General features: G+C 49.2%; 1 protein-coding gene across 1 annotated transcript in view; it reads left to right on the top strand.

Moving 5' to 3' along the window:
• The window catches only part of Gxylt2 (glucoside xylosyltransferase 2), a 61,571-nt gene that overhangs the window by 14,464 nt on the left and 22,192 nt on the right, over window positions 1–24,915 (top strand). The window contains exons 2-3 of the mRNA XM_026392684.2: window positions 2,583–2,775; window positions 7,899–8,030. Coding sequence (XP_026248469.1) covers window positions 2,583–2,775; window positions 7,899–8,030 — 325 coding nt within the window. The remainder of the gene's footprint in view (window positions 1–2,582; window positions 2,776–7,898; window positions 8,031–24,915) is intronic.

Raw genomic sequence — 24,915 nt, forward strand, 5'->3', positions numbered from 1 at the left:
GTGAATCTGGAGGGGTGGAAGGCGGGTGCCCATCTTCGTGCCTGCAGACAGTTGCCAATGGCTCTCCAGGTGTCGGCCAACTTCCCTCGCCCACCCCACATCCAACTGCGTCTCGATGCAGTCAGACTTTTCTGTGTCATTTTTGCCAGTCTGGAAATCAAACTCGTTGTTGTTTGAGTTAGCGTTTCCGTCACTGCCAGGTGAAGGCGTGTCATTCGGCAGCATCTCAGTCTGTAGGGTAAGCAGACACCCGGGGGTGGGGAAGTTGTTCATATCTAAGACACGGAAGTGATGGGATTTGCTGGTAGCACCTTAGCTTCTGTTTTTGGGGTGGTGCTGGGGTTGGAGCCCAGACACGCTCGGCAGGTGCTCTCCCACTGAACCACACTCCCGGCCCCCAAGTCTGTGCCTCTGAGTCACCCTCGGGTTGCTACACAGTGGGCGAGACTCAGAGCAGATGTCCACGACGCATCTCTCTCTGGCATGTTTCGGCTCATGTCTCTAAATTGACTGTCGTGTTAGTTTAACATGTCAGTGAGTGGGGAGCTGGCTTTGATAGCGGTCATAAAAGCCCCCACGAAGCCTCCTGGGAAGGAAGGGCAGGCGAGCCTGCAGGGGCAGCCTGCTGTGCTCTGGCTGTCCCTCCGCCTGGGCTCCTCTCCCAGCCATGAGGCTCGGGGCTCACGTCCTGGCCGCCCCCGTACCCCTAGCAGACCTGCCTTGTCGGGAGGCCCCTGCTGACTCTGAGCTGTCTCAGGTTGCACCGGCCGGCCAGCACGCCCGGGCCTCCCTGGCCCCCACCGCGCTCCCACCCTCTGGATAAGTTACTAGTCACCACCCCTTGGACTGTCACTTAGCTCTGTCTTTCCCTAATCCTCTGCAGAAAGTAACTTTGTTTTGTTCACTGTCTTTCTACAACGATGCCTGGCCCGTAGTTGGTGGTTAGTAAAGATGGGTTGATTAATAAGTGGGCTGCAGCTCATAAGACAGAGGGAGAAGATGGGACTGCCTGTGTGAGTCCTGGCACCACAGCGTAGGCTGGGAAGGAAAGAGTCCAGGACACAAGTGCGACTGTGCCCTCGGCCCTCCAGATGGGTGGGGGCGGTTGGGGCCGAGGCAAGAGCTGTGCGCAGGAGCCATCATCAGCCCTTGGGTTTGACCTTGAAGCCGGTGAGCGCCTGCATGACTTTAATCAAAGAAGAAATACACTCTGTGTTTTAGAAGCCCACCACTCTGCCCCAGTTAGGAGAACTTATGGGGTGAGGGTAAAGGTGAGACTGGAGGCTGGTGGGCCACCAAGAGGACTGTCAGAGTGACCGAGGTGACAGAAGACATTACCGTATCAGGTAATGGCAGGAGGATGACAAGAAGTGGACAACTTCCAGAGACGCCAGCTTTCCCCAGGATCCCCAAAGTGAATAGGGTCCAAGAACTCGCCACATCTGGCCTTGGCAGGGCTCAAGGCCGGGCTTCGACTAAGCATGCTCTGAAGTAATCCGATCGGAGCGCTTTCCAAAGTGCTCCACCCACATCTCAACTCCCCTCCTGGTGAAAGAAATCTGGAGCTCGGCTGCCATGATTCTACAGAGCGGCGAATAATGGAGCAGTGTGTGGATTGAACTCGAAGTTTTTGGAAGGAAGGCAGCATTTGACATCCAAGTTCCCCTGGTCTCCAAATCTTTTGTGCAAGTAAATTAGTTTCATTTGTCTCAGGGCACCTATTCCGGGCCAACTTCTTCCAACTTGCCTGCAAATGTTTCTCAGTGGTGTGTTTGAGACTTGGCTTCGTCCTCTCGTCTGGAACAAATCTTTTATTACTAGGAAATAGCTGCATGATGATGGTGGACTCTTGGACCCTGTCCCCCTCCCAGCTGTTGACTCAGTATCTGATACCTTGCTCATTTGCAGGGCTAACGTGCCCCTCTTGTGCCTGTTTCTCATTACTGTGGATTCCGTACTGCAAGCCGCAGGCCGTACCCACCACCTCCCGTCTCTGGCGAGACAGTTAGGGTTAACACCTGTTTCTTCAAGACTCTCCTGAGATGTGACAGGGAGGGGCGCCCGCGCTGCCTCTTTGCTTACCTCCCCGCCGCGCACATGTCCCGTGGTGCAGTGGTCATGCATTCCAGCTCCACCTAAAAACATCCAGATGATGGGAAGATCGCGTTGCTTCTTTCACATGGGAAAGCCACAGCTCACCCTCCTCTCGTTCAAGTTGCATTCAAATCTGATTTCCATGGCCCGTGCAAGTGGGGGCCCCCCAGCCCCGTGTCAGCTGTTGAAGTTTAGCAATACTATTTCCAAACATGGGCCAGTCGGCAGCCAGCAGGCACTAGACAGCTGAGCACTGGCAGAAAGCGTCCCCGACACCTAGAGCCGTCCAAACAGTGACTCATCCTGCTATTGCCAGGATAAATATGGGAATAAATGGCATTTTTTTCTAAGCAGGAAGAATTGTCAAAATGCTTATCACTTTATAAAATATAACAGATTGTGCCTGTTCTGTTTGAAGTGTTCCAACCATTCACTGCATTTTTTTTTAAAGTTTGGTTCCAGCTTTCACTTGTTTTTCTTCTCTCTAGGAGGCCCGGACAGCTGAGGAGCGTCCATGCTGTCCTGCCGCCTGAGCTCTGGATCCACCTGGCCGTGGTGGCCTGTGGCAATCGGCTGGAGGAGACGCTGGTCATGCTCAAATCGGCCGTGCTTTTCAGCCACAGGAAGATCCAGTTTCATATCTTCACTGAAGACTCTCTGAAGCCTGAGTTTGATAAGCAGGTGAATTTGCGCAAATAGTGGCGTACTGTTTCCCAAGGGCACAGACTGCACGGCAGGGACTGCTTATACTGCTCTTTTTAAAATCAATTTTCTTATTCTAATTAGTTATGCGTGACAGCAGAAGGCACTTCCATGCAGTCCTACATGTACCTAGGGTGATGATGTCCATCTCATTCCACCGTCTTTCCCACCCCATTGTCGGGTCCTTCAATGTTGAGTGTGGATGTTGTTGAACATGGGTGCCCTGTGTTGCTTCATGCTCCGTGGCGTGACCTTGAACGCTTGACCCTGACCTACTGTCCTCGCGTATAACATGGGGATAATCACCCCCACCTCCGACAGACACGGCGAGGACTGAATGAGCTCGATCCTTCTTGCAGTGTGACCAGCCTCATTCTCAACTGGAGGTCAGAGAGCCTATGTTCATGTGTCTATGTGTGTATTTAAACAGCGAGCAACACGTGTTCATTCACATCAAACCAAGTAATAGAGATGATAAAGTAAAAGACAGAAGTCCTCACTGCCTTCTTTCTCATGCAGGAAACAGAGAGAGTTAGCAGTCGTGATTTTATCATCTGTAGGTGTGTGTGTGTGTGTGTGTGTGCGTGTTTCCATAGGTAGACACGTGTGTCTGATTATACGCACATTTACACACACATATCTATATCTCCAATTTACACGTGTTTCTTTTATGCAATCATGATCATACTCTGGGTATCATAGAAATAATTTGTTGGTTTGTGTGTTTTGGGTTTTTTTTTTTTTTGCACTGGGGATTAAACCCAGGTGCACTGAGCCATTGAGCTGCATCCCCAGCCCTTTTTATTTTTTCCTCTGACACAGAACCTTACTGAGTTGCTTAGCACCTCACTAAGTTGCTGAGGCTGGCCTTGGACTTGCGATTCTCCTGCCTCAGCCTCCCGAGTCACTGGGATGACAGGCGTGCGCCACCGCGCCTGTCTGCAAAGCGCTTCTCTTTTCCACACTTAAGTCCCTGCGGGCAGTGTGGTCCCCAGTGAGCACTCAGCACCCTGGCCCCGGCCCTCTGGTGGTGACACAGCATTTTGAGGTGTCACTGGGTCACCGTGCTCCGGCTCTTCTCATTCTGTGTTTCTAGCAGAGCATAAGAAGAGCTCTGGAGGTATGTGTGTGGCCTTGGAAGCCAAGCCTTGCTGTCCTTGAGGATCTCTACGGGTGAGTTCTTGAGTGCTGGCAGAGAGAGCCTGCTGTGTTTTGTTTCTATGGACTTGCGTCAACAGTGCTGTGTCCTGTCACCAGGCTGGCCTCGCTGACAAGAAACATCCAAAACGGCATGCTTGGCAGAGAAGAGCTGACAACAGAGAGAAAGAGCTAGAAAACATGTTATATTTTCTAAAGAAAAAGGTCGCCATGAGTCTTGTCCAGGAGAAGTCGGGGAAGCAGCAGTCCTCGGACTTTGGGCGTGGTGGGAGGGTTGACTTGGAAAAGCCCAAGTCAGAGAAGGGGAGTGAGGATGGCTGCAACGCCCCCAGTTAACGGCTCTAGAGCCTCAACATGAGGGAAACAATAGTGAAGACAGAGAGCAGATGCCAAGAGCTTCCGCCTTAGGACATCATCTCATATAACCCTCCCCATGCCCTCCAGAAGGTACCCATCATGTCCCCTATCTAAGTTAGTTCTTCATCACTGTAGCGAAATACCTGAGGCTGGGTAATTTTATAAAGAAAAGAAGTGTATTTAGCTCTCACAGTTCTGGAGGTGCAAGAGTTGGCACCAACACCGATCTAGCTCTGGTGAGGACTTTGTGGCAGATGCCACCATCATGATAGGCATGTGGAGAAGGAAGAGGTCACATCACCAGACAGGAAGCCACAGAGAAGCTGGGTGTGGTCAGGCTTGCTCTTTAATAACAAACCTATTATAAGAGCTAACTTAGGAGTCCCAAGAGAATCCTTGATCCCTTCCACAGGCATGTCCCCAGTGACCTAAGGACCTCACATAAGGGGCCACATTAAACATCACCACACCCAGGACCAAGCTCCTAACACATGAACTCTTTGGGCAAAGACTCGAGCCATGTCCAAGTGATAACATCCCCATTTTACGGGCTAAGGAACCCGAGGCGCAGTTCAAATGATCTGCATCACAGAAGTCAGGTCCAGTTCACTGGCTCGAAGCTCCATGGGATTCGGCACTGTGTCCTACTACCTCTGAACTAGCAGACAGAAGTCGCAAATCCAGGGCTCAGCCCCACTGTCCACTTGCCGTGTGGTCATGGCAAGTCTCTGGGCCTCCCCAGGCTTGGTCTCCCCATCTCCCGCTAGGGGTCAGTTGGGTTGGCGAAAGGTAATTGCCCTGTGGTCAGGAGTGGTTGGGTCAGGTTGTAGTGACAACCACAAAGTTCAGGACTGTCTGCGTGCCTGCCGTTTGTCTCCCACAGGGTCAGGCCCTGCCACTTAGGTCTGGGATGGACGTGGACAGCAGCTGTGCCTGCATACAGCTGGGCCTGCCAGAGCACGTGGCGTCCAGGGTTCCTCGGATGCCCTTGCAGGAGAGAGCCTTTCACTCCCTAGTGTGACAGTGACAGGTGTCTTCCACACACTGTGTGTGTGTGTGGGGGGGGTGCCAGGGACTGAACCCAGGGGTGCTCTACCCCTGAGCCACACCCCCAGCCCTTTTTATTTTTTATTTGGAGACAGGATCTCAATAAATTACTGAGGATGGCCTCAAACTTATGATCCTCCTGCCTCAGCCTCCCAAGTCCCGGGGATGGGAGGCATGGCCACGATACCTGGCTCTTCCACATACTTCTAACTGGCTAGACACAGCCGTAGGCTCATCCAGCCGTGGGGACTGAGGAGCACTTCTGTGTGTGACTGACCATGGATGAGCACAGGCTCGTCCTGCACAATACCCACCCAGTAACGACTTGTCGGTACCTGCTGAGGCTTGGAGCTGGGGTGTGGGGTGGAGTGGAAGGAAACGCAGACTTGGACTTGAATAGGATGAGGGAAGGAAAACGGAGATGGCCTCACCTGAGTGGCCTTTCCGAGGAAGCCCCCGGGCTCCAGGCTCATGACCCATACCTTGTGTCCTTCCCTGCTATCCTAGACTTGGCCTGTGTGCAGTTGCATAGGACAGAAGTGACGGTGTGTCACCTCTGAAGTTTTCATTTGGGCTGGGTAAGCCAGCATGGGGGCCCCTGGAAGAGCGAGGGCCTCTGGCCAGCGCTCATGAGGGCACCGTCAAGGCGACAGATGGCCGCAGCCCCTGACTTCATGAGAGGCCGTGAGCTACGACTACACTCCCACAGATTCCTGGCCCTAAGAAACCACTGGAGATGATGCATGTGTGTGGTTGGAAGCCTTCGCTTGGGGTAATTCGTTGTAAGGCCACAGCAATCCTTCTACACACGTGTGCACACAAACATACACACACGTGCACAGTCAGACCCATGCTAGATACGACAGAGCATGCCAGACAATGCTTGTGACAGCCGAGGCTCCTTCAGGAGAGGACACACCTTCTGCCTGGCTCCTTGATGGGAGGCCTGTCCTGGAACCCAGCCTCCATGCTGGAGCGGACACTGCGCGTGCTGGTGAGGGTGTGGACACAGGCCTCCCGTCCCGCAGAGCCCCACGGGAAGACAGTTAGGCAGTTTCTAGAAAGTCAGAAGGAGGTTTACTACGGAGTCAGCAAATGCAATCCAAATATTGACCAAGGGGTTGGGAACTTGTGTTCCCAGAAACCTGCACACAGATGCTCACGAGCCTCAGTCACGATTCTCCCCACCTGGATGCAACCAAAATGTCCTCCAGTCGATGACTGCAGGATTAAGCTGTGGCACGTGCATACAGTGGAGTATAAGTCGTGAAAACCAAGCGAGCTGTCAGGCTACAGAAAGCCACCTAGAACCTCCGTGCACATTTCTAAGTAAGAGAAGGTAGAATGAGAAAGCGCCACACTGTGCCACCCTACCCATGTGACGTTCTGGAACAGTGAATCTGGGGGCTAACAAAAGGTCAGTGACTGCTGAGAGTTCAGGGGGAGGGAGGGAAGGAAGGTCGGGTAGGGAGGACAGGAGGTTTAGGGCAGCCACGCTGTTCTGGGTGCTACTGTCATGGGGGCTGTGACATGATGCCTTGCCCAAGCCATGGAGTCACCACACAAAGCAGGGACCCTCCATAAAGTGCCAGTGTACATTACGACTTAGCAGTGATTACAACTGATGATGATGACATAATTAGCTAAGAGTGATTATAGTAGTAGTGACAGGTGGGTGTTGGTTCATCCATTGTGACAGTCACATCACACCAGAGCAAGATGGCAGCAGTACTGGAGACCATGGGCGGGGGCCGTGAGCAGCTGACGGGGACTCTGTGCTTCCTGCTCAGCCTCTCAGGAAGCATAAAACTGCTATGAAAACAAAATTTGTGTTGTAAAATTAATATAGTTAAGGAAAGCATTACATTTCATCTACATGGAACATTTGAAAGAACCCAGGACTATGAACTTAGAGACTGAAACTCCACCACTACCTCTAGAGGTGTGAATGTTGGGATGTGCCTCTGTCCTCCGTCCAGGTTGACCTCCACATGTGAAACACACGTGCGCGTGTCTCTCTGACAGGTAGAGCCAGGGCGCAAGCACTTCTGCACTTGGCGTCCCCAGATGGTGTTTCCGCGTCAGCACACACGGGACCTCCTAGTTCTAGTTGCGCGTTATCCCATCATATGACTGTGTCATACTCCGTCTCCCAGTTCCTTGCAACTGGACAGTTAGACTGTCCCCAGGCTGCGACTACTGCTAAGGTCGTGGTGAAAGCCGCTGCCCCTGCGTGCATCGGGACTGTTGTCACCGTGCCCAGATTGCCCTTTGACAGCTTGTGCAGGTGTGCCCTCCGCTTGGCAGGGTTCTGGTGCCAGTTTCCCAGCCCCCCTGACAACTGTGACTGCCGTGTCAAATCCTCGCGGTGCCCATGGGACAACCTGCTCTCTCCTTTGGTGAGCGCCAGTCGTGGCGCCGAGCCGAGCCTCTCTAGGTAAATCCTGGGCAGTATCCGCTCGGCCTTCCAGAAACCTCCCAGGTATTTTCCGTATTTCGTGGCGTCTAACCGTCCTCCCTGTGCCTTCCGTGTCTTCCAGTTACGACAGTGGCCTGACTCATACACAAAGAAGTTTGAGCACAGGATCTACCCCATCACCTTTTCTGTTGGAAACCCTCAGGAATGGAAGAAGTTGTTCAAACCCTGCGCTGCCCAGAGACTCTTTCTTCCGGTAGGAACACCTGTTTTTAATAAGTCGCAGCTTGGGAAAACTTGCTCTTGGAAAGTTGGAGAAATCAGCTGAGATGTGTTCAGAAAAGGTGAACTTCCAGCTAAAAGTGTGTCTCCCTTGGATTCTGTCCTTGATGCTCTGTAGGCTGCTGAGTGTGGAGGGAGGGTCCCTGTGTTCCAGGGGTGTCTTGCCCCGAGACTGAGGGTCTGAGAGCACCCAAAGCATGTTCAGGGTCTTCGTGACTAAGGCTCCTCTGTGGACGAGCGTGTCAACCTGAGGAAAGGCCCAGGTTTTCTGAGCCTCGCTGTCCTCCACGGGCTCAGCACACAGTCAACGCTCAGTGTCAGCTTCTGTCATTGTTCTCTCTACGACTGTCACTGGCGTGAGATGTAGCCACACAGTTGTAGCTCACAATGGCCCCAGAGCTCTGGTGCAGGCTTTCCCTTCTGAAGTTTTAAATGGTTTGTTTTCTAAAAATCCTAAATAGAGAAGCCAGTTAAGTTTCATCCAAACAGGGCAGCTTTGAATTGTGCGTGGCAGCCTTCATATCTACGGGGCCCCTGCCTTCCTTAAACCTGTGATAATCGCCCGTCAGGTGCCAGGCCAGGGGACCACGGTGACAAGTGTCAGGGACACCAGGAGACAGCCAGGGCCCTACTGCCTCAGCGTGCTTCTGGCAGGGCACTGAACAGGCTATCGGGGGAGTGACTGGCTGAGGTGGGTGTCGGTAACACGGGGGTGGGGAAGAGGTCACAGAGCAGCAGTGCATATACTGAGACCTGAGCCAGGTTCCTGGGTGACAGGGACTGGAGAAACGAGAGAGAGGAGGGTCCAGGAAGCAGAAGAGCGTGCAGAGGCCCTGAGCTGGGAAGAGTTCTGGAAAGTAGCCTGTGAGATGGGACTGCAGAGGTCCCAGGCCCGTCAGCCCTGCGGGTGGGTCTGCTCTTTGTCCTCGGGGTGGGAAGCTCTGGGGTGACTTCTAGCGTGGAGGTGGGATGGCCTGCCTAGATTTTAAGAGGGCACGTTGGGCACTGCAGTGTGCACAGCTGGGCTGGGCTATGGAGGGTGCTAGGGGCATCCGGGACCTGCCCTGAAGACACAGGACTGATCAGGCCTCGAGATGGGCTCCTCTAGAGCTGAAGGAGAATGAAAGGGACAGGATCTCACCCTGGATTCCCCCCGGGCAGCTACTTAATATTGGAATTGCCAATATCTAACCGTTTATGACACGCAAAAAGGCGATTTTTAATATTGTCCAGCCTACGAAATGCGTGCCGACCTCATTTAGAGGTGGCAAAGACTGCAGACGAGCACCTTAGGTAAGGGGGAGGTGGGCTTAGTTGGGTCCCATTTGGTTTGGAGGCTGGGGACAGCCATGCAGGGGAGTCTTCTGTGTGCTGGTCTGGAAACCCTGGGTGGCGAGTGGCCCTGTTCATGGTTCTGACTCAGGGACCAGTGAGTGGGAAGGACAAAGCCTGGCGAGTGCGTGGTCGGTGCTGCCTGCAGCCCATGCTCACCCATGCCCACCCACGCCCCACGGCCTGGCTCACATGCTGCAGACCCTTCTCCACGCTGTGCGGAGGGGTTAATGGCACAAAATGGGGATGAGAAGTGGCCACCTCAAAATGGGACTGCGAGCTCTAGGTAGGTGATGGATAGACTAATTGCCATTGGAGAAGACAGAGGACATGTTAGGTTTCTGCTTCTTAATTCTATTTTAGGCAAGAAGAAACATTAGAATGTCAAAACTAATGTTGGGAAATTGTTTCCCTGCGGGATCCAAAGATTAGCACCCCAAAGGGACCTCATTTCAGTCTTCTGTGACCTTGAGTCATGGTTTTATTACCACTATTCTAAAAACTCACCATGAGACGGTTTTCATTCATTCCCAGTTAAGTGACTGTTCCCTTTTGAATGACAAATGGGTGCTGGCTTTCCTTATCTGCTTCTGATAGTGGGAACTAGCCCTGCTTAGAAATAATAAGGAGAGACTGCACTTGACAGGACGTTCACCTTCCCGCGGTCCTACCCACAGCACAGACCCGAACGTGGCATCTCAGAGCATTACCCAGCTGCATGGATCCTCATGATAACTTGAAATAGACTCTAGCTCATGTTTCCCCTGAAATTTGCCACTATAAAACCGAACAGGAGTGCCTCTCAGGTGGCACAGGGGACGTGGAGACCCTAGGATGCAGACACGGGAGCAGTGGCCAGTGGGCCGAGGGCCGTGGTTGGGCCCCTTTCCTAAGGTGCTGCTGTCTGCCCTAAGCCTGCAGGAGACACCCTGTCTCAACCAAGATTTTGCCATCAGAATGATATCAGAGCACAAGTCTTCTGGTCCCAAGCTTGTCACATTCTCAAGTGTCAGTGGGCTTTGGATTCTACCACTGCAAGACCATGGAGTCCGGAAACGCCTACTCTGAGCCCGGAAGTAGGACCATCCTTAGTGAAAGTCCACTGCAGGTGGCTTGAGCTCTCCAAGACGCACAATCCTTTCAGGAAGTTCAAGACTTGAGGTATTTAAAACAACATGCCAATTACAAATAAGCCACACTTGTTCCTGAAAATGGGTCCTGGGAGCCCTCACCCTCAGGAAGGCCAGGAGCCCTTTATTTCTATCAGGATAATTGAGTTCCTCAAATCCAATCACCTTTCCCTCATTTAATGAGAAATGGTGAGACTTTATAATAGGTCTACACATTTTAGTACACGTTGTGGCCATTAGACCACACAGATTTCTCTCCTGAATAACTGAGGTCCTCTGAGGTCCTAGAGATATTTACTGTGTAATAGAGATGGCTGGGTTGCAGGACCTTCAGAGACTTTATTGGCACGTGGCACCCCACGTGGTCGTGTCATGGGGTGAACTGCTACTCAAGCTTGACCAGGGACAAAGATTTTTCCAAGCCAGGTTTAATAAGCTCTGAGATTATACTAATGGGTGACATCATTCCTGCTGCTATTGCTTGACATGAGTGTCCACATTCAAGGAAAGAGTTAGGGAGGAATATTACCCAGAGACACAGGATAAAATCGCTCCTAGCCTTATTGGAAAATTTATTGTGAGAGTTCTGACCCAGTATTTCCAAGAAACTTGTCTCATTCTTTAATATTTTAAAGTAAACAAAAATCTCATGTTACCTATATTTCGTTTATCACATTCAAGGCCACAACACGGAACCTCCCCTTTTTTGTTAAAAGGGCCTGTACCTGGTTTCAGTGTTGGGAAAGCTGTGTACTTGCCAGGGGGGTTCTAATAGGTCAGCTGTGGGCTGATGGCAAAGGGAGGCTTGTGGAGTTGTCAGAACTCTGTATTATTACTATGTCTTACCTCCCATTAGCAATTAACGTTGTAGCATCTCTGGAACCAACACTTTAGATAGCAACAAAAATCGACAGATGTATAAAAATATATTAAAAATCATTTGTAAGAGGAATACCATGTATTTTGTTTTGTTTTGTTTTGGTACCAGGGGTTGAACTCAGGGGCACTCAACCACTGAGCCACTTCCCCAGCCCTATTTTATAATTTATTTAGAGACAGGATCTCACTGAGTTGTTTAGCATCTCACTATTGCTGAGGCTGGCTTTGAACTTGCGATCCTCCTGCCTCAGCCTCCCGAGCCACCGGGATTACAGGCATGCGCCACTGTGCCCGGCTAGAGGAATACCATGTAGAGTCATCATGAATGATGTATGTGTTTTCATCAAGCACCCAGAGGCCATAAATTATTGGGATGAGATTAACTACCAAAATGATCATGTGAAATGAGCCTAGATACCAATTTTGTTGAACAAGCTTTCTACAATGTAATCATTTACTTACACACTATTGTTTCAGTCAGCTTTTTTGTTGCTGTGACTCAAGGATCTGACCCGATAAATTGTGGAGGAGGAATAGTTTATTTTGGGGCTCACGGTTTCATAGTTCTCAATTCATAGACAGCTGGCTCCATTCCCCGGGGGGCTTGAGGTGAGGCAGAACATCATGGCGGAAGAGTGTGGCAGAGGGAAGCAGCTCACATGATGATCAGGGAGCAGAGAGACTCCACCCTCCAGATACAAATATATCCCCCAAAGACAGGCCCCCAGTGACCAGCCTCCTGCAGCCGCACCCCACCTGCCTCAGTTCCCACCCAGTTACTCTCATCAGGGGATTAAATCACTAATTGGATTAAAACTCTCACAGCCCAATACTTTCTCTTCTGAACCTCCTTGCATTGTCTCACAGGTGAGGTTTTGGGGGACAGTAAATCATAACACTAGTCAAGGAAGGACATTCAGAGTATTAATTAACTCTTGATTACACATAAGAAAAACTCAAGGCCACCTAACTAAGCAAAGAAGGAAACTCATTTTTTGGCTTACCTCAGCTGCAGGCAGGACTCAGGGTCCTCATGTACCCAAACGCAGTGGGGCCACCTCTCGTGAGTGTGAAGCACAAGATAAAAGCCTGGGGAGAGATTGCCCCTGGAGCCCCCTGCAGAGCAGTGCTCCACCAGAAGAGGGCAGCAGGGGGGTCATGTGGCACCACTCACCTCCACCTTAGAGACAGGCACACTCCTGAGCACGCCCAGCTCGGGGTCACTGTCAGTTCTCCGCTGGAGGTCACAGAGCACACCAGCAGGCCAAAGTGATGAGCACACACACTCTGTGGAGCTCAATGCCATGTTATACAACTGTAAGGAGCCAGTGGACACCCAGAGGAAACGTGGGAGTGGCCCCGTGATCTTGGACGTGACAGCTGGATCTTTGTGTGTTTCTCCGAAAAGCTCCAGCTGCCGAAAAGCAAGGGACACATGAAAGGTGCCTGTCCCACCCAGCGGCTGACAGCCAGGGCGCTCTCTCTCAGCCCCTTGCAGGGCTTATTCAAGGAGCATAATAATTGTGCGAGGCAGCCTGAAGCCCACATTCCAGAAGCTTAGCAACAGCAGCAGAAAACAGGATGGCAGGAGCATGTCCTCCAAAATGGTGACACGAGGAGCTCTGTGAAACACGCATACTGGTGGAAGTTATTTTTTAACCAGCTGTCTAAATTCTTTGGAAATTTCCCTAAAGACCTAAGCAAATAAATGCACATTTATTCAAAAAAGCCTACTAAAGCTTGGCGAGAAGAGTAACTGTCTGTGACATTGGAAGCAGGATCCACTTTCCCCTCCACTCCCAGCTCAGAGGGAGGGAAGCTCAATTCCAGGCAGTCTACCCAAGCACACGGGGACCCCTCGCCCCATGCCCCCAACGGAGGGACACAGTACTCCTCAGGAGGGCTGGCCATCAGCCCTTCTCCCTTCCGCCAGCAATGTGTCGCAGTGTGGCCACCTCGTCGAGGACTTTCTTAAGTAAGGCCCGTGTGTTCATCAGAACAACAGCAAAACCATAGCTAGTTGCTCCACAAGGAGAACCGGGGAGAAAGAAAGGAAGCAGTGACTTCCCTGTGCCAGAACAAGCTTCCCAGATTGGACCTCAAAACTGCCACTGACTTTGCCTGGATCAGACTCTGGAGCAGTTTGTATTCCACAGAAGAAATAATTAAAAAAAAAAAATAATGAAGATCATTGTATTAAAATACTATATTAGAAAATGTTCACTTAATACAAAAGAAAGCAGTAAGCAAGGAAAGAAGGGGGAAAATACTTGAAACATATTGAAAATTAAGTGGAGGTAGAAATCACACTATATAAATGATAACATTAAAGGTGAATTTTAAAAGTACACAAGCAAAAAGCAGAGAATGTCAGAGGTCACTGATAAAGCATATGGTCCAACTGTGTGCTGTCTGTAAGAAGCACACTTCAGGTCAAGGACACCAAGGAGTAAGCAGGAAAAGGGTGGAGAGGCTAGACCATGGAACACAGCCACAGGAAAGCACTCACATCAAACTCTGCAGGACTTTAAGAAAGAAAAGAAGCATTACCAGAGATAAGCAAGGACATGCTATCATGACAGAATGATCAATTTATTAATAAAGTATGACACTTAGGGGCTGGGATGTAGCTCAGTGGTAGAGCACTTGCCCGGCATGCATGAGATTCTGGTTTTGATCCCCAGAACTGCCCCCCCACACACACACACAAAAGTATGACAGAGCTACAAAATATATGAAGCAAACAATGACAAAAATAGGAACAATAGATAACCCATTCGCAGTGGAGACCTCCATACCTCACTTTCAAAAAGGAACTGAACAGTTAGGCAGAGCGTCGGCCAGAAAACAGACGTGAACAACACTCTCACCCAATGACCATCCACCTAAGAACACGCTCCCTGACACCAGCACTTGTTTTACTCCCATATTTTTATTGGTGCGTTACAATTATACATAATGGTAGGGTTCATTCTTAGATATTTATATATCCATGCAATATAACAATATATTTTGGCCAATACCATTCCCCAATATTTCTCCCTTTCTTCCTTCTCCTCCCTCCCCCGGTCCTTTCCTCTATTCCACTGAGCTCCCTTTGATTTTCAGGAGAATTCCCCACTTTTTCCCTTCCCCCCCTCTAACTTCCACATGTAAGAGAAAACACATGATGTTGTCTTTCTAAGTCAGGCTTATTTTGCTTAACCTACATGTTCTCAAGTTCCGTCCATTTTCCTGAAAAGGACATAATTTCATTCTTCTTTACGGTAGAATAAAACTCCACTGTGCATATTTACCACGTTTTCTTTATCCATTCATAGGACTCCACAGTTTGGCTGTTGTGAACTGTGCTGCTATAAACGTGGGTATGCATGTGTCACTGTAGCAGGGTGACTTTAATTCTTTAGGATAAACACTGAGGAGTGGTCGAGCTGGGTCATGTGGGGTCATATGGTGGCTGCATTCCTAGTCCTTTGAGGAGCCTCCATACTGACTTCCATAGTGACTGCACTAATTTTCAGTCCTACCAAAAGTGTGACAGGGTTCCTTTTTCTCCACATTCTCTCCAGCATTTATCATTGTGTATTCTTGATGGCCACCATTCTAACTGGAGTGAGATAAAATCTCAGTGTAGTTTTGATTTGCATTTCCCTAATTATTAATGGTATTGAATTTTTTTTCATGTATCTATTGACCATGTATGTTTCTTCCCTTAGAAGTGTCTATTTAGTCCATTTGTCCATTATTAATTGGGTTATTGAGGGGGGTGTTGGTGTTTTTTTGTTTGTTTGTTACTTTTTAATATATTCTGGATATCATCCTCTGTCAGGAGCGTAGCTAGCAGAGACTTTCTCCCATTCTGCTGCGTTTCCTCTTCGTAGTCCTGATTGTCTGCTGGGCAGAAGCTTTTCAGTTTGACGCCATCGCATTTGTACTTTCTGGCAATATTTTCTGAGCGCTAGGGGTCCCATGAGAGAGTTGTTTCCCGTGCCTCTGTGTTGGAGGGGTGACTGTACATTGTCTTCTAGGAGATGCATAGTTTCTGGAGTAGTTTTGAGGTCTTTGATCCTGAGTTGACTTTTGTGCGGGGTGAGATAACAATCCAGCCTCAGTCTCCGTGTGTGGACAGCCAGTCTTCCCAGCACACTCTGTCGAAACGCTCTCTTTTCTCCAGTGTGTGTTTTTGGCACTGTTGTCAAGGATCAGTTGACTGTAGATGTGGCTTTGTCTCTGTGTCTTCTATTCTGTGCCACTGTGCACGTGTCTGTTTTTATGCCAGGACCATGCAGTTTTTGTGACTGAGGCTCTGTAGTATAATATGAAACCAGCATTGTGATGTTTCCAGCAGTGCGTTTTCAGTTGAGAATTCCTTTGGCGATTCTGGTCTTTCATTCTTCCAAACAAATTTTAGGACTATTTTTTTCTAGTTCTGTGAAGAATGTTGGTGGTGTTTTTATGGGGATTGCATTAAACCTGAATTCATTGCTTTTGGTAATATGGCCATCTTAACAATATTAATTCTGCCTGTCCACAAGCATGGGTGGTCTTTCCATCTTCTTTTTCTTCTTCAGTTTTTTTCTTCAGTGTTCTGTAGTTTTCATTGTAGAGGTCTTTCATCTCCTTGGTCAGATTTATTCCCAGGTACTTTTTTTAAGGTGATTTCAAATGCGATTGTTTTTCTGATTTTCTTCTCAGAGATCATTATTGATGTGTAGGAAAGCTATTGGGTTGTTGTATGCTGATTTTGTAAACCTGCTCCTTTGCTGGCTTTGTTAGCTACCACAGTCTTCTAGTGGAGCTTTTTAGATCTCCTAAGTGTGGGATCATATCATCTGCAAAGTTACAATTTGTCTTCTTATTTTTACTATTTTTTTCCTTTTATATTCCCTAATTTCTCTAGCTAGAATTTCTCCTACTATGTTGAATAGGAGTGTGAGAGTGGAAATCCTTGTCTTTTCCCAGATTTTAAAGGACATGTTTTACTCGGGGATTCACAACAATGTTACCTAGGGTTTCTCCTATTTAGTCATTATGAGTGTTGGGTAGGTTCCTTCTACCTCTAGCTTCTTCAGTGTTTTTGTCATGAATGGGTGCTCAATTTTGTCCAAGTCTTTCTCTTCATCTACTGAGATGTCTAGGTGATGTTTGTCCTTAATTCTATTTATGTAGTGAATTCCATTTTATTGATCTGCATATGTTAAACCATCCTTGCATTCCTGGGATAAAACCAATTTGGTCATGATGTACATACAATCTTCTTAATATATTGTTGAATACAATTTGCTAATATTTCATTAAATATGTTTGCATCTAAGTTCATCAGGGATATTGGGTATCTTTCCTTGATGTGTCCTTATATGATTTCGGTATGACTTTTTTACTGGCTTTGTGGAATGAGTTTGGAATTGTTCCATCCCTTTCTGTTTCATGGAATAATTTGAGGAGCATTGGCATTAGTTCTTCTTGAAAGGTCTGGTAGAAATCAGCTGAGAGTCCATCTGGTCCTGGCCTTTTTTGTTATTGTTTCTGTTGGAAAGCATTTTATTAGTGCTTCTATTCCATTGCCAATTAATTATTGGTCTGTTTAGGTTTTCTGTGTCCTCCTGGTTCAATTTTGGCAGATCATACTGTCTATAAATGGATTCATTTCATCTAGGCTTTCTAACTTATTGTAGCATGAGTTTTCAAAATAGTCCTTAATGATCCTCTGGACTTCTGTGATGTCTGTGGTGATCGCTCCTTTTTCATCTCTAATTTTATTAAACTGAGTCTTTTCTCTTTTTCTTTTGATTAGTTTGGCTAAAAGTTTATCAATGTTGTTTATCTTTTCAACAAACTAACTCTTCATTGATTCCTTGCATTTTTTTATTCTCTATTTGTTGATTTTGGCTCTGATCTTAATTATTTTATTCCTTCTACTGGTTTTGGAATTGGTTTGTTCTTGTTTTTCAAAGACTTGAGACATATGATTAGGCTGTTTATTTGGGATCTTTCTGATTTTAGCACTGATAACTTTCTTCTTAAAACTGCCTTTATAGTCACCCAGAGGTGCTGATATGTTGTATCACTATTGTCATTTGATCTAAGAATTTTAAATTTCTCCTCTGATTTTCCTATCTTCTATTTATCATTCAAAAATGTATTTTTCTGGGGGAGGGGAGGTTGAGTTGTAATTTTACTCCATTACCATCAGATAAGGTGCAGTGAATTGTATCCGCTTTTTATATTTGTTTACGGTTGCTTTGTGGCCTAAAATATGGTCTATTTTGGAGAAGGTTCCATGAGCCAATGATAAAAAAGTGAATCTGGGTGTTGGATGAAACATTATATAGGTATCTGTTAACTCCATTTAAATCATAATATTTTTTAGGTCTGAAGAGTCTTTACTGAACTTATGTCTGGATGACCTATCTATTGGTGAGAGACCCTGGCTGACATAGAAAGGGCTGGGGGTGTAGTTCAGTGACAGAGAACTTGCCCAGCGTGTGTGAGGCCCTGGGCTTAAAATGCAAATTTAAGAAATTGTAAACAAGGGACTATATTTAATATGATTTAAGTATTACACAACATATAGGCCTCAAAATATTACATTACTCCATTGATATAAAATTTATAAAAATAAATTTAATTTAAAAATTGGAAGGGTGGTTTCTGTGGGAATGGGCAGTATGGTGGGGTTCACAGAGGAGGTGTACTTGCTCCGTTTCTGTGTGTCTCTCTGTCTCTCTGTGTATACTTCCTTACCACATGTTATTAGCTGTTTGTCTTTACAGAATTAGTTTCTCAAATCATGAGAAAGAGCCATCAGTGACTCTTCAAAATAGTTTTGTGGATTATTATCAGCTTTTAAACAATGAAATGGAATAGAATAGAACATGATGGACACAGAATCCATGTGGCGAGGACAGAGATTTTTGGCATTTGGTTTGTCTTAGGCAGTCCTGTGGCAGGTACTAGAGTCGTGACAGATATGCTGTCTTGCCGTGAGGCGCAGGTAGAGTCGGGAGATGCTGCTGTAAGGGCAGCTTGGCGGTAGAGCACTGAAAGAAGAGAGGGTCGAGGGCTGGGCACCGTGTCAGCAGGCTGGGGTCCTTGGGCTGGGGTCCTTGGGTCTGTGACTTTCTTCACTTGTCTTGGGAAGGCACTCACTGGTGTCCCCTACAGATGAGGACACTGAGGTTTAGGGACACTGTGTCATTCGTTTTCCTGGAGTGACCCCTCACCTCCTTGTCTGGGGCCCAGGTCCTTCCACGGTCTGGCCATTCCATTCTGTGGGCAGCATTTCCTGGACCTGAGGAACCTCCCAGAGGTGCTCAGAGTTCCTCCTGGGGAGACCCCCTCCTCCCCACTTCACCTGTGGGTGTGTATGAAGACAAGACACCTCCGCCAGGCTCACGGGGTGACGACGCGGTGTGCTTCCAATTCCTTCCTCATGGCTTGATTCCCATCCCGCTGTCACTGAAGTCAGAACCGACGAGGCTTACTTATGTTTTATCTTTTGGCTTCTCTCATAAGTAGGCCCTATAGCTCTTTGGTGTCCAGCTCCTAGAGTAACCCTGAAATGTGTCAACAACAGGCGCTCCCTAAGATCAGATGGAGGGTGGGTGAAGGGGTGGACGGATGGTGGTCGGGTGGACAGCCAGACAGGTGGACAGATGCTTTATAACGAGGGCACCAACAACACCTTGGGATTGTAGTACCAAGGATTTAAAAATATAGCATTTAAAGAAATGGTCAGCCCTGATCCCAGGGTCCATTCAGTCAGTGTCACTTGGATTTGATTCTCAAATGTAGGGAAAGGAAAACCTTCTTTGAAAAGCAGTCCCAATTCAGGTGAGAACTGGGGACCCGGTGAATTTGTTTACGTGTCTCTGTAGCAGAGAGGACTCTGGGGAGGCACAGAGACACCACGCTGTGCTCCTGCACCACTCTGCCGCACAGGCTGCTTTCAATGGCAGCTACCAGGGCCGATGGGGCGTCTGCAGCCAGCAAGGAAAGAGTAGGCGCTGGCTGGCTGGGACCGCGACACCTAATAGCGGGGAGGCGAGCCAGAAGCGAGCCATGGAAGCAGATGGAAGAGCTGAGAAAGCCATCATCTCAGAACACGCCAGAGAAACCAGACTCCTCCCTACACAGGCCTGGGGAACACGTCCTGCCTGCGGTCCAATAGTTGGCCCCGCAGCCGGGATGATGGAATCAAAGGCCAAACACGCATTTAATGAGCCAGAATGTTAAGGGAACCATCTTGAGCGAAGCCTTCATAGATTTGCCCAACTCGGAGGCAATCTGAGTCTTGTTTGCAAAGATTAACTTGTAAGAAGAGTGTGCGTCACTGACGGGAGCATGTGCTGACAGCCCTGACATTGGTACACCCTGCTGTTTGTTAAAATGTCACCAAAATGAATATGCAAATCACACTTGATTCCACAAGGGGGCACAATAGAAGCAAAAATAAAAGCTGATATATTTTATTTTTTCTCCTGGGCCACCCTATTTTAAGCTATTGGTTTAATGAAATGAATAACCTTAAAATCTGAAAACAATTAAAATTGTGGTATACTATTTAATTAATAGTGCATATCTATTCTTGTGCAGATTTCCAATATGTGTCTTTAAAAAGAAAACAGAGGAATAATACTTACCAAAGTTCCATTATTCCCTCTGCTTACATTATTTTCACAATATTAAAAGGGATTTTTGAGCATGTACTGCACTGAACAGAACACCCTTTGTTCTTTGCACATACAGAATGAGGAGGACCTACCCCGAGGTAGACAATGGGAAGGAATGGACAGTATGATTCCATTGGTATTTTTAAATATCCATAAGTGTCTGTGTTCTGTGATTGTATTGTACACATAAGTGCGTACATACACACACATACAGTTACATACATACACTGTTGCTGGAGAGATGTCACATGCCCATAATCCCAGCAACTCTGGAGGCTGAGCAAGAAGATAGTGAGCTTGAGGCCAGGCTGGACAACTTAAGGAGGCCCTGTCTCAACATAAAGGGCTTGGGAGGTAGTTGGGTGATACAGTGCCCCTGGATTCAATCCCAGTACAAAACAAGCAAAACATCCATACAACTGTCCTTTCAACAATATTTGCTGAACTTCGACTATGTCTGTGGCCCTAGAAATAGGACTGAACAATGCATCTGAATTTCCTCCTGTCATTCACATCAGGAGAGAGTGACCCAACGATGTAAGTAAATCGTAAGTTAATTTTGAGTAGAGATGAGAACTATGAAAACAACGAAGGAGTCCAGAGTGGGCTGCAGTGAATGTCCCCAGAGGGTCGCGTCTGGGTTGAGCCCCGGCTTCCTGGCCATGCGGCTTATGGCCAAGTGCTTGGAAACAGCAGGGTCCCGTGGGCTCCACAGTTGGTTGGTTAGTGTGGGGTAAGAGGGGGTGGCGAGGGCTTGGATGGTGCTGTGCAGGACCAGGGGCTGGTAAAGATCCATGGCGCGTCTTGCTCCGTCAACTGGAATTTGCGCATCATGGAACTCAGGGGTTTTTCTTTCCGTAATGTATCAAGCTCTGTTCACAGTTGCAAGGACATCCAGATGCCCCAGAATTATTGAGCCTTGAAGGTACGGGCCTTTTCCGGACCTGGTGTTCTGGGTCTGGATAAACTTAGACTAATTGAACAGTAAACGTGGCGATGATAACAGAGAAAAAGGTTGTGGTACGACCTGTTTGCTCATCTCCCAGACACCTGGGTCCCTCTTCTCCAGAGGACTACTCCTGGAGTTTGGGCTTTGTTTTGTTTCTGAACTGGAGATTGAATCTAGGAGTACCTCACAACTGAGCTATATTCTAGCCCACCCCCTTTGTTTTTTGTTTGAGACAGGGTCCTCTAAGTTCTTAGGGCCTCACTGAGCTGCTGAGGCTGGCCTCAAACTTGCAATCCTCCTGCCTAAGCCTCCCAAATCGCTGGGATTACAGGCATGCATTACTGAGCCCAGAGAGTTTTGAGTTTTGAATGCCATGTTCAGCAGGTAGATTCAGGCTGAGTCTCCCCAGAGCCCCTGTTCCCTGGTAGAATCCAGTCCTAACCTCTCAGCTTGGTGTCCAGGGCCCTTTGCATCTGACCAGGCTCACCTGGGAATGTACAGCATTCTTCCAAATCATGCATTCCCTGTGCCTGCTGGGGCGTGTGGCCACTGTCTCCCTGTGAGGTGTGCATTACCCTCCTCTGTGTTGTCCCTGAAGATGACACCTGGCCACTGCGCCTCACTTGGTAAAATCACACCTCTTTCTTCAAAATGCAGACCAGCTGGTAACCTAAGCTCCAGATTGTCTCCAACAATGACTTCTCAAACGTACAGAGGTTTCTGACATCAGTACCAATGTGAACTTGTGTTTTTAAGAATATGTGTGCATACAGAGAAATAGGTATAGAACCGATCCACAGTGTCCCTGTGCACACGTGTCTGTCCCAGCCACTCCCCAGAGAGGCTGGAAGTGTGACATCCCAGCAGCTGCAAGCACACAGCCGGTTTGGTCTCTGACCTCCACCCTCCACCCTCCCAGGGAAGGAGCAGGACCCTTGGAGAAGTGGGTGATTGCAGGTCCCTGTCACTGGGCTGGAGGATTGGGTACTTCAGGCCTTCATGGACCTCCTCAGCCCCTGTCCTCTCCTGGGTGCCAGCCTGGAAGCATGCTGGACGCTGGGATGTCCTGAACCAGTCACCAGCTCAATCTGTAGCGCGTGCTCCTGCTTATTGGATGTCAGGTCCAGGGACCTAAGAAACTGACCTGACAGAGCAGGTCCCTGTCCCTTAGAGCTTCCCTTGTAATAGAGGGAGACAACAGTAAGAGGCCCCTGGCTACGAGGGGTGGCAGAGGGAGGAAGTGACGTGGTGTGATGCAGGGTGTGTGGCCGGGAAGAGCCCCTCGCAGTGCCTTCTGGGAAGGGGTGAGTCAGACCCCACCCACACTGAGGAGCCCTGGCCACTGCAGCGCCCTCACCACCCACTGGGACAGCTGCAGAGAAGCACCGGAGCTCTCCAGCCTCCCTCCAGACCAAGGAGAAGGAGAAGAGTGGAAGCCACAGTGGCCCCCACATCCTGTCTGGTGTCACCAGAGGACTCGCAGTTGCTGTAGGTGCTCCCTTCTCCTTGTGCCCAGAGACAAAGCCCCCTGGAGCGCACGTGGCTAGAACAGTCAACAGACAGAATCCAGGGAGAAGGTAGAAGGTCCCGACCAGGCCCCACCCAGTGACCAAGGGACAGCCAGAGAAGTCCCTGGACACTCCCAACAGTAGCTGCAGGATAAACATTTGCCTGAAAGGTACAGGCAGCACGCCCAGGTGGACCATGTGCTGGCCATAAGATAAGTCTCAGGACACTTGAGGCCATGGGAATCCCACAGGGTACCTCCCCGACTACCAGGGTCGGGTGGAGTGGAAGTGGAGAGCAAGAGAACCTGGAAAAGCCCAGGACTTGGAAATGCCCGTGAGTGGAAGAAATCACAGAGACTAAGAAGCCCTCGGGCTCCACACACCGAGCCTCAGGGGCCTGCTAGCACACCCCGCAGAACCAGCACCGTGGCCTCTGGGAGAGGAAGTGGGAGGGGAGACAGGAGGGCCCGGGGGCTTGCAGAGGGTCAGGTGAGGACCGTGTGGGTGGATGGTGCAGGGACAGCCTTGCCGTTTCCAGCCCCAGTGGCTGGACTTGTCGCTGTCGCCGTCAAGATCAAGTCCAGACTTGTCTGCAGGCTCTAGACCTGAGCGCCTTGACCAGGACTCTCTCCCTCGTGCACCGCACCCCCTTTCTTGCCCGCTGGCCTTCCTCCCTTACCTGGACCTTGCTGTGCCCCGTGCCACCCTGTCGTCCCTGCACCTCCCTTTGCTGGGCCCCTGCTCTTCTTCCCCAAGCCCTGAGAATAAGCAAAGTGTCTTGTTCTCTGCCTAGTACTACTCCAGCCAGGTACCAAATCCCCGGGCTGGAGTCAAGGAGCCTAGTCCTCAGGAGAGTGGGATGGTGAAAATGACTGCAGCATTTATTGACTCCCTGCTGTGTGCACCAGCTCTTCACGATGGTGGTGCCATGCAGCCATCTCAGCAGCATGTGGCAGGGGTTATCAGTCACATTCACCAGATGCTGAGCCTGAGGCTTCAAAGCCTTAAGCAGCTTGTCCAAGGTCACCCAGGCAGTGGTAGAAATGGCATTTGACCACAGGTAGTCAGACTTCAAACCCAAAACTTTCAACCACCAAAGTACCCAGCGTTGCTGAGGGGGCTCCCTGGAGGTGCTTGCCCACGGTGGGGCAGCAAAGGAACAGAAGCAGGAAGAGCCCGTGGGTACAGACTGCCATTGTGCACGCCCCCATGTCCCCTGAAGACACAAAGGCCTCGTTTCTAGGACGGATTGATTTCCATAAGGCATTAGAACGGCTACATTTATGTCCTTTTGGTAATATTCCTCTTCCCACTATAGTGCAGCCAACAATGGTCCGCTTCAAATTAATACAGCAGTAACTGCTGCAGAATCAGCCCCCAGAGGTACAGTGCTATAGACAGGGTAAAAGAGTAACCATGCCTGTGCACTAGTTCCAGTGAAGGTGGTGAGTGAGCCGTGGTGTTAGAAGGCGAAGAAGCTTGTCTCCCCTCTGCTCCACCGGGCTGCTTGACAGGCTCTCGTGGTGACGCGTGTTGGAATGCCGTGGGCGCTGAAGGGAATGGCAGCGGATTGCACGTGACATTTTCAGAGGGAAAACAGAGACGTTTTACTTGCAACCCTGCTACTTACTGAGTATTCACTTATGCAGCCACTGCTGAGTGCCTTGTGTGTGCGTGTCCTTGTGACACTGTTACCGCTGTTGGCCGGTGACGAGTCCTTGCTTCCCCAGTGTTGAAGAATAACACCAGGCAAGGTCAGAGTGGAAAATAGAAGCTTATTAAAGGACAGCAGAAAAGACTTGTCCTGGAGGAAGAAGGGGACCCAAGAGGTGGAATCCGTGGAAGTGCGGTTGTCTCTCCATTTTATAGTTTTCGGTGATGGAATGTAGGTGGGAAGGCCCAGGTGTGGGACACAGGTGGGCTAAAGAAGTAGTCTGGGCAGGAAGGACTTCTGAGGCAGCATCTTCAAGTTTGCTGTTCATGAACACTTCTTTGGGATGGGCTCTCTTCAGATCTGCTGGGGGCTGTTTCCTGGGCTTCATTAATATTCCGAGAGTTGTTCAACTTTTCCGGAATTCATTCTCGGCATGGCCTCCATTTTAGATCTCACTCGATATTAGACCCCATTTACCTAATGGCCAAATGCCGCAGTCTGGCTGGGCACAAATCACGAGCCACTGAAGCAGGAACAAACTTTATTTCTGAACTCCACCAGCACACTCCACACACGCTCCCCGGGAACTCCCCCCCCACACACACACCACCCACGCGGCTCCTCCAGGAACCACCAACCGGAAATCCCTCCTCCAGCACTTCCCCAACCAATGTTCTCCCCGGGAGAACTCCAAAGTAGCAGGCCGAGGGGGACAGCAGGGGTCTAATATATACA

Source organism: Urocitellus parryii, chromosome 16, assembly GCF_045843805.1.
Source record: "Urocitellus parryii isolate mUroPar1 chromosome 16, mUroPar1.hap1, whole genome shotgun sequence".
NCBI lineage: Eukaryota > Metazoa > Chordata > Mammalia > Rodentia > Sciuridae > Urocitellus > Urocitellus parryii.